At 48.4% G+C, this 15565-nt stretch overlaps 2 protein-coding genes across 6 annotated transcripts; one reads left to right on the top strand and one right to left on the bottom strand.

The window, feature by feature from the left end:
* Positions 1–972: 972 nt before the first annotated feature.
* On the top strand, positions 973–6073 carry GNPDA1 (glucosamine-6-phosphate deaminase 1). 2 transcript variants are annotated; one of them, XM_075103000.1, is made up of 6 exons: positions 973–1241; positions 1325–1426; positions 2536–2718; positions 3378–3562; positions 4209–4383; positions 4664–6073. In XM_075103000.1, exons 1-6 carry the CDS (start codon positions 1118–1120, stop codon positions 4759–4761), a joined length of 867 nt encoding a protein of 288 aa, XP_074959101.1. In that variant the 5' UTR covers positions 973–1117; the 3' UTR covers positions 4762–6073. The 2 variants fall into 2 exon arrangements, with proteins under 2 accessions (XP_074959101.1, XP_074959102.1); XM_075103001.1 differs by having other exon boundaries at positions 1019–1241; positions 1393–1426.
* Positions 6074–7432: 1359 nt separating this feature from the next.
* RNF14 (ring finger protein 14) lies at positions 7433–15557 on the bottom strand. Of its 4 annotated transcripts, XM_075102996.1 has the most exons (9): positions 15419–15557; positions 14620–14812; positions 13935–14097; positions 13263–13414; positions 12392–12919; positions 11772–12000; positions 10944–11116; positions 10227–10357; positions 7433–8985 (listed from the first exon to the last, which is right to left on the bottom strand). In XM_075102996.1, the coding sequence occupies exons 3-9, from the start codon at positions 14086–14088 to the stop codon at positions 8928–8930; spliced, it is 1425 nt and encodes a 474-aa protein (XP_074959097.1). In that variant the 5' UTR covers positions 14089–14097; positions 14620–14812; positions 15419–15557; the 3' UTR covers positions 7433–8927. The 4 variants fall into 4 exon arrangements, with proteins under 4 accessions (XP_074959097.1, XP_074959098.1, XP_074959096.1 ...); XM_075102997.1 differs by lacking the exon at positions 15419–15557 and having other exon boundaries at positions 13935–14078; positions 14620–14810; XM_075102995.1 differs by lacking the exon at positions 15419–15557 and having other exon boundaries at positions 13263–13429; positions 14620–14758.
* Positions 15558–15565: the final 8 nt, after the last annotated feature.

The raw sequence follows: 15565 nt of genomic DNA, 5'->3' as shown, positions 1-15565 counted from the left end.
CCAAATGCAAACCAAGCCAGGACTTCTCAGCATCCACGATAAGACAGTATCAGGAGCACTCACACTAGCCAGGTTGTTTAAATTATTAAAATAAGAAGAAACTGCATAGGCTGGATCCTAGCAAAGCAATTTGTATATCATCCTTTCTTCTAATGAAAGTGAAAAGCTGTCTCACTTTGACGTAAGGGCTTTGCATCCGTCTCAACAACGAACCCACTGCAAGGAGAGGTTGGGCATGTTTCCATCACAGCTTGAAGGCAGCCGGAGCAAGAGCAGGAAGGGCTTTTTGGGATAGCACCGCTGTCGGGAGCAGCACGAACATCCACGGGGCACGGTCTGTTCACTGGAGAGGGGCTCTGCCCCCGCAGCCGAAGCTCAGAACGACCCCAACGTGCCCTGAAGTGGGTCCCTACAAAATGCCTCAAGCGTGAGAGCTGCTCGTTCCTGGCCGGGACGTGGCTCCTGGCTTCACTCGAGGGACTGCGGGCGGCTGCGAGACCCCCAGAAGGGCCGAGTTGGGCAGATCCCTGCAGCGATGGGGACGCCCTGGGAGGAGCGGGAAGGAATAAGGAAATTTAAAGATCTAATTGCCTTTTTAACACATCTGGGGAAAATGCTTCGTTCCCAAAAGCTTTGTCCAGGCATGTTCCCAGCATTGTAACTTTGATTCACGTGAACAGCCCGATAGCAGGCAGAGCACCTAATTCTTGGGTGCATTTAACCTCTTCTTTGAATTCTAACCCTAAATCCTCACCCTAGGATCCCCCTCGCGGGGCTGAGAGCTCGGGCCGCGCCCGGAGCCGCCCGCGGGGCTCCCTCGGCGAGTGGCCGCCCTGAGGGGCCGGTGCCAGTCGCGGTCCCGATCCCGGCCCGCTCCCGGTCGCGGTCCCGCCGCTCGCCCCTCACCGCCCACCGGCGGGGCGGGCGCTCCGGGAAGGGCGGCCCGGGCGGTGCTGCCGCCTCGGTCCCGCCCGCTGAGGGGAGCCCCGGGCGGCGGCAGGCGGGCGGGCAGGCAGGTAGGTGGGTGAGGAGCGAGCGGGGCGGCGGCGGTAAGATGGCGGCGTAGCGGCGCTGCTCGGCGCGGTTCCCGCCCTGACAGGCGGCGCCCGGCCCCGCCATGAAGCTGGTCATCCTGGAGACGTACGCGCAGGCCAGCGAGTGGGCCGCCAAGTACATCCGCAACCGCATCGTCCATTTCGGGCCCGGGCCCGGGCGGTTCTTCACGCTGGGGCTGCCCACAGGTGGGTGCCGGGGGCGGGAGGGGGCCGGCGGGCGTCCCCGGGGGTCGTCGCCCCGGGGGGCTGAGGCGGCGGCTCCCCCGCAGGCAGCACGCCGCTGGGCTGCTACCGCAAGCTGGTGGAGTACTGCCGCAACGGGGACCTCTCCTTCCAGTACGTGAAGACCTTCAACATGGACGAGTACGTGGGTGAGTGCCCACACGCAAAAAAAAAAGTATCTGCCTTTCGTTATCCGTTTTGCGGTATATTATGTATCTCTGCGCGGTGCAGATGTCCCCTTACCGAGGCAGGTCCCAGCACTCGGTGCCGCAGCCTGACGGCCCCGTTCGCGTGTGGCGGGCGCTGAAAATCCCACCTGCAAAGGACTTACGGTAGGAAGGGTAACATCTGCGCGGGCCAAGGGGGTTAACGGTACAATTTTAACACCTATGTAAGAAATAAATCAGTATCAAAGTATCGATTTGTCAGTATTAAAGAGCATCAGGTGTTGCCTGGTATTGTACGCACTAGACACCACTGTATTTTGCCTGAACTTAGGTGTTGATCAGCTAAGGATCAGTCTGAGCACTGCAGCCTGAGGTAGCATTCAATATTAACTACCACCTTTGCTCTGGGATTATAAAGGTCACTTTAGCTCCAGGTCCCTTATAAAGACGGATGTGTTACCTGTCCAAGTGCCTTTCCGTAACTGACGTGCGCTTCTGCTAAGGCAGCAGAGGACCATTTTGTTTACAAAGCTGTGATAAAATAGCCTCTTCACAAGAAAGAGTACAGAGAGATCAGTGGGCAAGCATAAGGCTCCAAAGGTGAAAACCATACGGGCTAAATATTTGCTAATGCTAATGTCACTCTGGCCAAGGAAGTTTTCTGTGAACAATCCTAATCAAGCAGCGTTAGGGAGCAGGCAGTCCAGTGTGGGTTTATAGCATTCAAGGGGAAAAAAAAATATGCAGTAAGTTACTTCCCAGGCTTCTGCACTTTTTTTAATCATTCTTGCTAATACAAACTGGTAGGGGTGCTGAAAAGGTGGTAACAGTTGAGGCACAGTGCATGGCTGCTTTTCTGGAACATCCATTGCATGATGGTATGAGCATGTGTCTTATAGGAGCTATTGTGATTGATGTAATTTTGCTATTTAGGGAAATAACAACAACGTGTGAAAGTTGAGGGAGCCACAAATGACAGACAGAGAAAGCAGCGCTCTATTACCAAAGCCACTGCAAGGGTGTATAGGTGGTTTATGTTACGTGTCATGTTCTTTCAGTTGGTCTCAGTCCCGTGCGTGCTCTGTTACCAGGTCTCCCAAGGGATCACCCGGAAAGTTACCATTCCTTCATGTGGAATAACTTCTTTAAGCATATTGACATCTCAGCAGAAAATGTTCACATTTTGGATGGAAACGCACCTGATCTACAGGCAGAGTGTGACGCATTTGAGGATAAAATCAAAGCAGCTGGAGGAATTGAACTCTTCGTTGGAGGTGAAAACCCGAAGGATTATCGGTCTCTAAACACTGTCAGGAAACGCTGCCTTTCCTCCACCAGCCACCTCATTTATTATCAGGAGAGTTCATTTTCACTGCAACTCAGTGGATGTGCAGTGAAAGCCAACCCATACACCATCACCCTGGGTGCTCGTGTGCTGGCAGCCTTGTCTTCCAAAGTACTGCGCCCCCGTTTTAAGTATTTCAGTCCAGTAAGTGGATTGTTCAGGAAAAGATTAGCAGGAGAAACAGGCAGGACTGTTATTCTAGCAGGTGTTTGGAAAGCCTAGCCTCTACAGGGCTGGAACTCTACTGAATACAAAACGTATTACAATTGCCAGGGCTAACAGGAACCTGCTAGGAGTAGTCAGAGCCAACAGGAGCTCAACCAAGCTTTTCCCGTTAGTTTGCCTTAAGATCTGCCCTCTGCTTGTCATCTTGTCCCAGCACGATTAGGGAAGAGTCTTTGTTGGCTTTTGCTCTCTTTCCTACCAGAAGCAAATTTGAGCTTGAGCAGAAAAATTGCAGGTGTTTTTCTCAGATCTGTATCTATTCCTGAAGCCCCGAGTGTCCTTCTGATGGGAGCGCTGCTGGCTCTGCTTCCTATGGTAACTGTAACAGCCACTGACCTACTTCTCAAACTCTCTCTGCCACAGGTATTGGCCCAGACGGCCACATCGCTTTCAACGAGCCTGGATCAAGTCTGGTATCCAGGACACGAGTGAAGACCTTGGCTATGGACACTATACTGGCTAATGCCAGGTTCTTTGACGGTGACCTCTCCAAAGTCCCCACAATGGCTTTGACGGTCGGAGTAGGCACTGTCATGGATGCCAGAGAGGTTAGGAGAAAAGCAGTGACTTCACAGAGCAGCTCTTGAGCAGGGCTTCCTGCAGTTAAAGGCTGTCCCGTCTCGGAGCAGCAATGCACCCTGCTGGCGCAGGCCAGCTTATGCTTTTCCTGCCACGCACAGCTGAATACCTGACCCTCCTGTTCTCTCGCATCCTGTGACGCTATTGAAAGGCTTGTGCTCTGTCTTCCATTTTTGCTCTACTAACACTTACGTTTGCGTAACCCTGCAGTAGAGTTGTTACCCTCAGGGAGCTAGAAAGGTTCGGGAGAATGCCTTTGGTTAAGACCCTTATCTGGGGAAATAACCGCAAGAACCACTGGTTGACTTGATGTTACACCAGCAGGTCATGAAAACTGTATGGGATAGCTTTTAATTGAGGCTATACCTTGGTTTCTACAGGAGAGCGCAAAGGGCCTGAGTCATTAAAATGACCCACCAGGCTATGATTTAATTGACAAATAAAACGCAGCCAGCGCAAACAATCAGGATACAGCGAAGTGCCTCTGCATAGGATGATGGAGATAACCCCTGTCAGGGACTGGGGCAGCTCTCCCAGTTCAGCAGGGTGTGGGCATGCTCTCTCTGAACGCATCTTCTAGACCCTAACTGCCATCCTCTGTGTCTCGGAGTCCAGGTGATGATTCTTATCACAGGAGCCCACAAAGCCTTTGCTTTGTACAAAGCCATCGAGGAAGGTGTCAACCACATGTGGACGGTATCTGCTTTCCAGCAACACCCCAACACTGTGTTCGTGTGCGACGAGGATGCCACGCTGGAACTCAAAGTTAAGACCGTGAAATACTTCAAAGGTGAGTGTTTGGCCAGGCCAAGCAGCTGTTGTACTTAGTCTGTAAGTGGTAAAAGCCATGCTTTGCATTGTATGTTTCTGTTTAATCAACTCCCAAAGGAGTACATTCCTTGAACGTAACAGCTGAGCCGTACAGCCTTAATAAAAGCGTAAGCTTAACTGTGTGGGCACGGGAGCAAAGGCACAAGGACTCTAGCAATGCCTAACTTCATTAGCATCCAATGACTGAGAATTTTGCTTTATTATGTCTACTTAAGTCATCTTTTTGCTTGCTACATTAGGTTTAATGCTGGTTCACAACAAGCTTGTGGAACCCTTATACAGCATGAAGGAGCCGGGAACAGAAAGAAGCCAGTCTAAGAAGCCATACAGCGATTAATCTCTTGCTGCTTAGAGTAATGCTGAACCAGCTTTTCTGTTGAAAACCAGCTGTGAAGAAAGCGAATTGCTGCAGAAACTCAGATTTGTTCTTAAATTAGCAAAATGATTATGTGCTTGCTCCTGTCCGTTAAAAAGACAGATGCAACACCTGCCTTAATTAACCAAACGAGGATGGGAACCAGTATAGTGTGTTCCACAACTTCCACCACGAGCTTATTCTCTGAAGGTAAAGTCGGTGGAGAATGAATTTTTCAATCTATGAAGCAACTGTAATCACGTGGACTGAGGGCCCCAAAACTTAAGTGTGAAGATACGTGAAAGTACAGTGTTGTAGAAACCAAACGGGTGCTCCCTTTGGGATGCATCTCTCTTAATTCTGACAAGTACCTTTTTGTGTCACTCTCCCTCCATAATACACTCTTACATTATAGACATTTAAAACGAGAACCAAGCTTGTTCAACCTGGAGAAGGGAAGGCTTCAGCATGACCTAACAGCAGCGTGCTTCACAGCTACGAGGAGGTCAGCGGGAAGATGAAGCCAGGCTCTCCTGGGCAGCGTCCTGGGGGAAGATGAGAACGGGCAGGGGGGCTTGGGTTGAGTTGAGGTGCTCAGACTGGATATAAGGCAAAAAACCTGACCCACAAGGAGACTCGGGCAGTGGGGCAGGCTGCCCAGGGAGGTTATGCAGCCTCTGTCCTTAGGGGGTTTTCAAGACCTGACCAGGTAAAGCCTTGGCTGAACCCCTCTTTGAGCCAGATGTTGGACTTGAGACCGTTCTGGCAAAAGGGAGGCTACAGACAGCGTTCATCAGTGCTGCGTTAATGCAGTATCATTAATGCAGTTAAGGCATTAGTTTATGCATCTATATGGTTTTATTTGTTGTCACACAGGAAGCCTTACAAGTTCAGTTTCAGGCTTTACGATGTACTACAAGAGGATAGATTTGTCAGATTAAGCATAAATAACTTCTCTCGCTGCTGCTCAGCACTCTGCTACCGTGTCAGGGCAGAGCCTGAAGCAGTACGTTCTCTCTCCCTCCTTTCCGTGCTTCACGCTGCAATGAGGAAATGCCAAAGAAGTCTCAAAGGAAGCACTCCGTTCCCTCAGCCCCACACAGGTGGAAGCAGCCTGTACTGGCAAGGCACCACCAGTTCTGAAACTAGATTCCCAGCTGTCTTATCACATGCTAACAAGTGAGGTGCAAGACAAACTGGGGAGCATTTATTTTCTTTATGCAGAAGTTTTGTAAGCTGTTGTTCTGTAACGTAACTTTCTACAGTAAATGTCTTATTTTTTTCTGAACGGTCACACTGACTCTATCTGCGGCTCACTCTCGGTGTGCTGGTGAAACACGGAACAGGTTACGTGGCTGAACAGGCCTCCTAACACCACCTTTGAACAGCAACACCACAACCTTCAAAGCATGAGAAAGACCTGTTATTTTGCACAAGATTTCTCCATCGCCTAGAACCAAAGCTTTACCGAAAGGAGTTTGGTGGAAACAGCTGCTGCTGCTCCCTACTTCCAGAGCCCCCTGCCTTGGCAGCGTGTGCTGGCAGGTCTCCACCAAACACCTGCTACAGTTTGTCCTGCCAGGCAGCAGCCATTTCATTAAAAAGGTGGGGATCTTTAAAGGAGAAAAGAGAAGGTCACAGCTCTCCACCTTTTACCACAAAATGTCTGCAAATAAATCTAACGCTTGCTCTGCACGTACAGAGAGAGCGAGGGGGGCTGCAAGAGGAAGGAGTACACGTTGAGCAAGAAACTCTGTGCCACGTTAGCAGAGTTGCCTGCCTTGCTCTCTGTCAGTGAAGACAGGTTCTGGTTTTAGCTGTCCTGCCTTTGCAACACCAGCTGATTGTCCTACACATGCAGTCCTCTCCTCGGAGGGTCCGGCCTCCTCTGCCTCACTGCAAAACATGGGAGCTCTAACCCAGGGGTCCCCAAATGCCCAGAATTCACATATTATTGAAAGCAGAGGTAGTTCATTGTAACATCTTCAAATACTTCACCACGCCCTTGGGCTGTGGTAGCCCTGACAGACATCCCCTGCCATGGCTTCTCATCCCAACGTACCCTTTGGCACCCACGCCCTACCCTCAGCCCACCTCTGTCCTGGCAGAAGGGACCTGCCCAGAGACCCAACACCCATCTCCTCCATCCAGGCAGGAAAACGGGGTTTAAGCACATGCTCCTCATAAACATTCCCGGTCCACTCACATATGCAGCTTAGTGAGAGGAAAGCCCCCTCCAAAAGCAGGCAGCTTTTGGACTCAGCCTGTAGCGTTAAAAATTGTGGCCAGAGTGGAACTACTGTGGGGCCTGCAGCGAAAAGCTGGCTCCGTCCAACGCAGCGTTCCCACAGGAGTCACGACAGCCACCTCGCATCAGTCAGGGGCTTGTGCCTCCCAGGGAAAGCCGGGGGGGGCACATGCACACCTCCAAACTTCTACCAGCGGAACAGATCCCGTGCCAACTTCACCCGAGAACTCTGCGCGAGCCCAGGTCCGGTCTAGGTCGTTGTACGGATGCTGCCGCGAGCGAGCGCCGTGGCACGCGGGCCATGGAGGCGATCGCCACCCAGGCGCGGAGCAGAGCTCTGTCCCACGCGCTGATCTGTGCTGCCACACACGTGCCATAGTGAAGACAAACAGGGAGACAACTACATTTACTGTTTAAAGTGAATTTAGTGCATGTGAAAGGTGCAGGAAATACAATTTAAACCATTCACAACGTAAACTTTCCCTACACGCTGCCCTACAGCCTAAACCAAGACAAGAGATCCGCTCTTAACATCTCATCTTTTTAATTACTGCCAATTTCAATAGTACAGACTTTCACCCTCTGCAGAAGGAACTAAATCAGCACTCATTTGGGCCAGATATCCGAGTATCAATTTATTTACTGTAAGTCAAAACTGAGTGAGAAGTGTTCACCTTGGGTTTGTGAAGAGTCCTCCAGCTCCTGAGCTATCCATCTGGCCCCCGCTACTTGTTTTGAACACAGCACATGCAGTTTTAATTTCAAAATAAATTTTTAGACCATTCTGCAAGTGGAAAAACTTCTAAAAAAAAAAAAAAATAATGTAGTGGCTCCCTCCGGTAATTACTTCATGCTCACAAAACTACTTGCTGAGCTTTCAGGGGAAACAATTCAGGGTTTGAAATCATTTGAGGAGCAAGAACAGTGGAAATAAGGGATCTAGTCCGGAACTAAAACTATCAACTATCAGATTTCTTTTATGAAGAGTTAGTTTTTTTTAAAAAAAAAATCCAAACCAAAACTTCATCGTCTGAAGACAAGGTAATTTTCAATATCTTGGAGAATTCAAGTTCTTCTCAACTATGTATCCTGTATTTTTCACCCCCTCACTGGCCGCACGCTCAGCTCACTGCCTCAGCACCCACCACTGCCAAAACAAGGAGGGGCAACGTGAGCGAATACGACAGCGACGCCGCGATGAGCCATCAAACTCATTCAGATTTCTGACCAAGAACCATTTCCATTTACTGCCACAGCACCCAGTAACACAAAGACCCTGGCACTACAGCCAGCAAGAAGGGGGTTAACGTCGTTAGATGGCATCAGTGACCGAGCAATGAGCTGCTTTTCAGAGAAACAGGTCAGGAAATGCTATAGAAACAACCGGCTCAGCTGCTGAACGCAGGAGGAATTTTCCATATTGTATCAGCAAACTCACCCTGTCCAAGAAGCATCGCTAAGCGGCTCCAGGCTGAGCACTGCAGCTATAGTAACGCTGCCCTAAAACCCGCAACGGACACGAGCCGAGTCCTCAAAAGGTCAGTCTCCCTAAAGGAAACCCCCAACTACTTCTGTGATTTGGGGCTTCAGTTTTGGTTTGCTTTTGAGAAAGGGGCACCTCTTCGTATGTATTTTTCCAGTAATTTTCCCACTTCTGACTGGTTGTACTTGTCTCTAAATCGATCTGATTATTAGGGCCTTCAGTGGTGATCCTGACCGCAGGACGGGTAAAATGGTCTCCTTTGGTTTTGGCAACAGCCTCTGAAGTGTGAGGACCCTGCGGTGCAAGGTAGTTAGCATTCTTCTATCACGTAACGGAAGTGAAAAGCAAACAAACGTGACACAAAAATGGAAAGCATCTGTCTCTGGTTTGTTCGGCTTTTGTTGCTAGAGAAAGCTACTAGTCTTCATCTTCAGCTTCCCAGAACTCACCGTCAATATGCATGGCTTGAAACAATCTGCAAGACAGCCAATAATTTACATCAGGATGCAAAAAAAAAAAAGAAGAAAATATGTACAAAAAAAGAAAATCAATCTAAATGGGACCAAAAATACAAAAGCAGGAAGTTTCATGGTTTTTGTCAGTATCATAAAACACTCGTGCTGCAACCATCAAAGTCAAAATATCAGCTAGTCCACAGGCGCTTCTGTGGCGCATCACACCAGAAGGTGTACAGCCCCTTACACACACGATGGCCCAAGAAATCCCTGAAAATATCAGTAATCCAAACCGTTAAAGGCTCCCCAGCACGCTGCCGCTCCTAGCCCGTCTTCAGGCAGCGCACAAGCAGCAGCCAAGCCCCCCTGCTCCAAACAGAATTGTCTCATCTGACAATACAGAGCTGGGCAAACAGCTACACCCTATAAACAGCAGGTGGGGGGGGTGTGTCGAAACAAAAGGGAAGTGGAATTTTTTTATAAAACAGATGGGTTTAGCTAAGATAGGTAGAGGTTAAGCTGAATGAAAAGAAAAAAGAACACCAGAAGAAAAACAGAAAGGAAAACAGGGTAAAAAAAATTTACTGTTGGGAGAAGCGGGAATGCTGAAAAAGAAGAACAAGAGAAAAATAAATGCTGTCAGCCACCTCTGTTACAGCGGGACAGGCGGTGGAGGGTTGAGTAAGTACTGGTGGTTTGACTTTGGTACCCAGGCACTGTGTATCACAGCGATGGGCACGTAAGCCAAGGAAATACACACAAGCTTGGGCTGCCGTCATTCCTCCTCCCTGACCTGCCCGCCCTTTCAATTGCCCAGACAGCCGTGGCATCCTTTCCCTCTTGATACACCCCTAAGAGCGATGATGGAAGCCAGGTCTGCAGCTTTTTAGAAGCAGCTTTTTTTTTTTTTTTTACCCAAAACCTTGTGTTGCGCTATCATATACCTGAGCATCTGCAAGGAAAGATTTTGCTACAGGCTGTCTCCCAGTCAGAGGCAGCGAGCAGAGCATCAGGAATAGGTCCAGAGGGCTTCTCCGCAATTTTAAAACAGAAGTTCTTAAAAAGCAAAACCACATCCCAAATCACTCCTGATATTTTTTATTATTGTCGGTGTCAGGTCCTTGTAAGCGTAAATATTTGAGACAAGAAACTGTGTCTTAAACTGTACAACTACAAATTTCAAAGTCAGCATAATCTGGGAGAGATTATAAGTAGAAAAACAAGCGGGACGGCACTAGAAGAAACAGATGCAAATGCATACCTATTAAAGCATGGGGAAGATGGATCGTTGAAGTGCCTGTACGGGTTCACCCTCGACAGAGAACCCATGCAAAGCCAGCAGAAATACTGCATGCAGCCAGTACACGTCATTTTGTTACAACCATCTAGTTTCTGAGGAGAAGAAAACAAGAAATAGCAGTAACAGAGTCTTCCCGTCTCAGTCTCCAGGCCTGCCTCTGTACAATAAGAGTCCTTGAAACTGCATCAACTAATACGACTATATTTTACCCCGACTCTGTCATAACACTGTGATTGTTTCACTGCTCAAAAGGACTGGGAGCTAGAACCACAGAATGGTAAATTAGCTATAATGCTAATAATACTGGAAATTAATATTTTTCTGAAGCTGGTTTTATTTCCTGGCTGTAGCCCAAAACAGCAGTAGCCTGAAGCACATGGAAAACAAAGGGATTCATACAGACCCAAAGTCACCCCAGACCTTTTTAGTACCGGGGTCCGAGCAATACCGGTCGCTGTATTTACCCAAGTCCCTGAGCTCCAGAAACACCCCCTCCTTTTCCATGTACCACAGACTGAAATGGAAAGTTCTCTTGCCATCTCCTAGAAATTCACCTTCCCTGGTGAACTTGGAGGCTACAAATAAACCTGTTCCAGCCTAAATACAGAACTGACTCGATTTAAGTTAGTGCCTGTTAAGAGTTACTATGATTCTTCAGCCTTTTCCCCCCACGCTTACCTCTATGTGAGTACCGCAGCAAGGACAAGCCTTGGAGTTCTTTTCTAGCCATTCTTTACTCTCCATCTCCTCAAGGGCTTTCTGAATCACTCGTTTGCCATAGCGTTGTTCCAAGAACTTCTTAGTTGCCTCGTCTGCTTCTAAATATTCATTTCGCAAATCCATTAATTTCTCTGGGGAAATGAAATAAAACAAAAACAAAACAGCTTTTATAATGTATTATCTAAAGAAGTCCAGCTAATACCAGCATAAAGTAATCTCAAAGGAAACTAACATCATTAGTTAAAAAGCAATTAAAACAAAGAATATGTAAGAAAAAGTTGAGCCTATTAAAACCCCTCTACCTCAAAATTCAATGTTTTACACTGTTTCATTATAAGAGACCAGTTGACGGAGTTAGAACAAGTCTGCAAGGTAAAATAAACCAAAAACCAAATATTTTTTCTGAACATAGAGTAAACATAACTTCGTCACAAGATTTTGAGGCCAAACGGACAGAGAAGCATCCATCCAATTCCAGTATCAGCCCTGACAACGGAAAGCGGTGGGATTCCCAGGGAAGGATAAAGAAAGGGACATATAGGATCACTCTTGCCCGGCTACGGCCTCTCAGCATTTGGCAATCGGCAGTTTAGGGACCTCCTGAGCCGTGGAGTGTCATCAAAGGAATAATTTTTAATTGCCAGCAACGGACCTACTCCAAACAAATCTAATCTGTCAGCAAGCTCACGCGGTGATGAGTTTCCTTGCTTAATTTCTGACTCTCAGCCTTCTTCCCACAAGACTTAATTGTTTCTTGATCCATTTCCGAAATACGATGAGACTCACCCGCCGTAACCTTACATGGAGAGACCCCATGGTAAGTCATTTTACAGAGAGTACAGAAGGCATAGTTGCAACACGAACATATGCCCATGGTGCAACCTGGTTCTTGCATGACCGGTGTCTGACAGCCGGGGCGAGGGCAATACACTACATCCGCCATCAGGTCCAAGCTAGACTGCAGGAGCAGGCGGTCATATCGTGCAAAGAGCTGCTCTCCGACCAACTCTTTAACCTAAATAAAGATCAAAGAAAGATTACAAGCATCTGAACTTCTGAGCCTCTAGGGTCAGCAAAAAAACAGTAAGTCAGTGAGAAGGTACCTACAGCTGGGATGAATCCACTTTATATTCTCCGACAGGTCATGAAAAGAAATGCTATTTTAATAATAATTAATCGAATGAAAAACATGCAGTGCTAAATGCAACAGGACATTAATTCAGGCCGCTGACTGACACCAGCGCTAACAGAGCCACGTTGTAACTCTGATGCCTCTGTGTGGCTCAGTATGAAAAAACAAACGTCCCCAGGTACAGTCACAATGCTCACCACGGAAAGCCACGCCTTGTCCTCTGTAACTATTGGTAAGTTAGCAGAACTCTACCACCCTGCTTGCACACTATTACCTGGCCAGGAGTAGCAACAGAAGAACACTTCGGTTCTGGGCAGTTGAGGCAGTGGACCTGCCCATCCCTGATCTGTATTTCAAAGTAGTCCTTCAGGCAAGCTTTGCAGTACACGTGGCTGCACTCGGTGAAGTACATACATTCACTGCCCAGCTTCTCACAGAAGCAGATATTGCACAAGTACATCTTACTGTTAAAGCACTTCCTCTTCTGAGCCTGATCAAAATCCAAGATTTCCCTGATCAGACTCGACAACGATTCCACATCCTGCACGGCTCTTGCGTCGATGATTTCCTCCTCAGCTGCTGAAGAGCCTGCTGCGCCACCACAATCATTCTCAGCGTCGAGAGGGGCCAAAGGCGTCCTGCTCTGCCCGCTCCCTCCATGGCACATTTTAAGCTCATATGGGGAGGAAATATTCAGGTAATTCAGTGTTTCTTCCTTCAGAAACTGCATCCAGGCAAACAAGACCACACAGCCTCGATTCTCTTCCCATACGTTGTCCAAGTGTTTGCAAAGAGCACTGAGCTGGGAAAGAAAAAGCAATTCCAGATTTCAGTAAGTTTTGACAAGTCATTTTCCTCTCCCATCACTCCCCTTAGCTCACATTTACCTTCCAGATTCTGGAGTTTGTACATAAACACAAAATATACACAAAAATAATGCTCCTAGGCGCAAGCTTTCATTGCTTAGGATGGTGGCCAAACAAAAACAAGTAGGAAACAAAAGAGCCAACCGAAAGAGCAATGTAATCGTTTGTGTCTGAATTTTACTTTCATCTGCTACATCAGCATCTCCCAGGGCACCGCTACTTACAAACTCGCTCTTGATCACAAAAGCACTGTTAAAATGTTAAAGCTCTTTCACAAACCTGGGCTTGGGAGAGCCATTTTCCACTGAGGGTAAACGCGGGCGGGGAGGTTGACGGGTAGTCCGGTGGGAGTTCGAAATTCAGCACGAGGGGAGGCAGAAAGCAGACGGTGTATTCAAAGCTGGTGTTCTGGAGGCTTTCTGCGGAATTGCCTGGATCAAAGAGAACTGAGACAGTTGGAGAAGGAACCAGAAAATGAAAACTAATGAGCTGTAACTGTTTATGACAGATAGCTCTTTTCGTTTGATAAAATTATGGGTTTTCAATGATTTATTCAATGATTTATAACAAAACTTCTCAGTGCAGTAAAACTTCACAGGGTTGTACATATACGGTTAAGTCAGTGAACACCAGCACTGTTGAACATCAGATCCTGAACACGAAACCTGGGAAGAAACATCCTCAGGGAGTAAAAAATAACAAACAAACGTAATTATTCCAAAGAAATACTATTACTCATCTCCAGTTCACTAAAGTTCACTACGGAGGTTATATGTATGAGGATGAAACCACGTGCTCGGGTGTAAGCCCCAACAAGACAGCGCAGGGCCAGTCGTGCTGTCCCCGGTCACAGCTCCTGCAGGTCACTACGGCAGCAGCCATCGAAGCCCATACCGGAAAATTAGCTCAGTGAAAACGAATTTTGGGATAACACAAAACATCTCAACTCACCACTCACAAAAATTTTGAAGTTTTGGGGCAACTCCAGACAAATTCTCGTTTCTCCTCCTTGGGCAGACTTGGCTCTCTTAAACTCCTCTTCATCGTAAATGCTAGCCAAAGCCAGCAGCTCATCCTCCTGAGCTTCTTTATCTTCTGAAGACATTGAAATTTTCTGTGGAGTTAACACCACTCTACAAGATCAACTGAGTTAACGCATCCCTATTTCAATTATTAATTTGGGATATCTATTCTATGCTACTATAATAAGATTTAGAAACATGAGCAATTGATACAAAACAATGTAAAACATAATTAAGCTTTTTTTACAGGTTGAAAAAACATTGGTAGCTTTATAAAATAAAGAAACACCTTAACGGAGCGTCAAAAAGCAAAGCATTAGTGGCTATAGGCAGCTGAAAGGGGGGAAAACAGTGAAATACACTGATGGCAAGCAACAGAGGGACATTTTGTTCGTGTGTGAAAGGGAAAATAGAGTGAAAAACAAGAAAAAAAATTAGTAACAGGATTTCTTACCCACTGTTCTAAAACAAACATGCAAAAAGACCCATTTACGATTAGAGTTATTGAAGACATCAATAAGAAGCTTCAAACCCTACGTAGGTGTCTTTCAGACGTGCTCCTGCACCATTTCAGTTCTGGATTTGGGGAAATAAAGCCACGTGTAAGGGATTACCTTTTTATTCACCAGGGCGCAGCGGCGAGGTTGCAGGTGCTGGCTGGTGACCGAGGAGAGCTGCGTTAGCTGGGCCCCCGCTCACTGCTCGGGGAGAGCTGCAGGTCATAAACTTTTCCTCATATAAGGCATGAAAAACATCGACTTTGTCCTCAAAGCACGCATGGTTGTGGCACCGCTACTTCCGAGCTGCCTGCAGGGAAACAAACAAACAAACGCTCAGGGGGATTAAAGTCCCCTCAGCATTTCTGTTACGAATGCTAACAAACGCTCCCTTTGGGCAGACACGCTCAGTAAATTCCGAATCATCTTTTTACAGCTCCAACAGCACTAACCAGCCGCGTAAGCTGCCATGCCCGCTGTCACCCGCACTAACTAGCTCGGGAGCCCGGCAAGGGCCCCTCCGCAGCCAGCGGATATCCCACCCAGCTGCTGCCCCCCACCTTCAGGGGGTTTATTTACCCCTAATCAGCAAACAACAGCCAGCCCTTCCAAACAAGCCGCACGGGGGAGGAAAATCGCGACCAAAAAGCGGAAAGAATTAAAGAAAACAAAAGCCAAATTTTCAGGCCAAGCTCCCCCCTCCGCAACCAGCTGCGCGATTGTTATTTCAGTTTCAACCATTGCCGTGTTTTCGCGCGGTCGCACCCGCCTCAGGCACCACCTACGGCCGGGGAGCGGGAGGACCCCCGCACCCCGCCCGGGGCTCCCGGGCCGAGGGATGGAGGGAGGGCCCGGGCCGCCCCGCGCCGCCACCCGCGTCCCTGCGGCACCGCACGGCCTGCGCCGTCCCCGTTACCTCAGCCGTGCGGGCCCGGGGACGGCGCGGCGGGACCCGGCCCAGCCCCTCACGGCGCGGCGGGACCCGGCCCAGCCCCTCACGGCGCGGCAGGGCCCGGCGGCGCCGCGGCCGAGCAGAGGCGGGGAGGGGAGAGGCGGGAGCGGC

The sequence above is a fragment of the Phalacrocorax aristotelis genome, chromosome 8 (assembly GCF_949628215.1).
Source record: "Phalacrocorax aristotelis chromosome 8, bGulAri2.1, whole genome shotgun sequence".
NCBI classification, from domain to species: Eukaryota; Metazoa; Chordata; class Aves; order Suliformes; family Phalacrocoracidae; genus Phalacrocorax; species Phalacrocorax aristotelis.
This window is presented reverse-complemented; position numbering and strand designations above follow the sequence as displayed.

Bases quoted from the DNA above. Each gene is read 5' to 3' on its own strand.
- GNPDA1 (XM_075103000.1), top strand. From the start codon at position 1,118: ATGAAGCTGGTCATCCTGGAGACGTACGCGCAGGCCAGCGAGTGGGCC. The intron at 1,427-2,535 runs GTGAGTGCCCAC...CTCTGTTACCAG, and splicing joins CAACATGGACGAGTACGTGG to GTCTCCCAAGGGATCACCCG. The intron at 2,719-3,377 runs GTGAAAACCCGA...TCTCTGCCACAG, and splicing joins AATTGAACTCTTCGTTGGAG to GTATTGGCCCAGACGGCCAC.
- RNF14 (XM_075102995.1), bottom strand. From the start codon at position 14,088: ATGTCTTCAGAAGATAAAGAAGCTCAGGAGGATGAGCTGCTGGCTTTG. The intron at 11,117-11,771 runs GTGAGTCTCATC...TCATTTCCCCAG, and splicing joins TCCATGTAAGGTTACGGCGG to AGAAATTAATGGATTTGCGA. The intron at 10,358-10,943 runs GTAAGCGTGGGG...TCTTCTCCTCAG, and splicing joins GCTGCGGTACTCACATAGAG to AAACTAGATGGTTGTAACAA.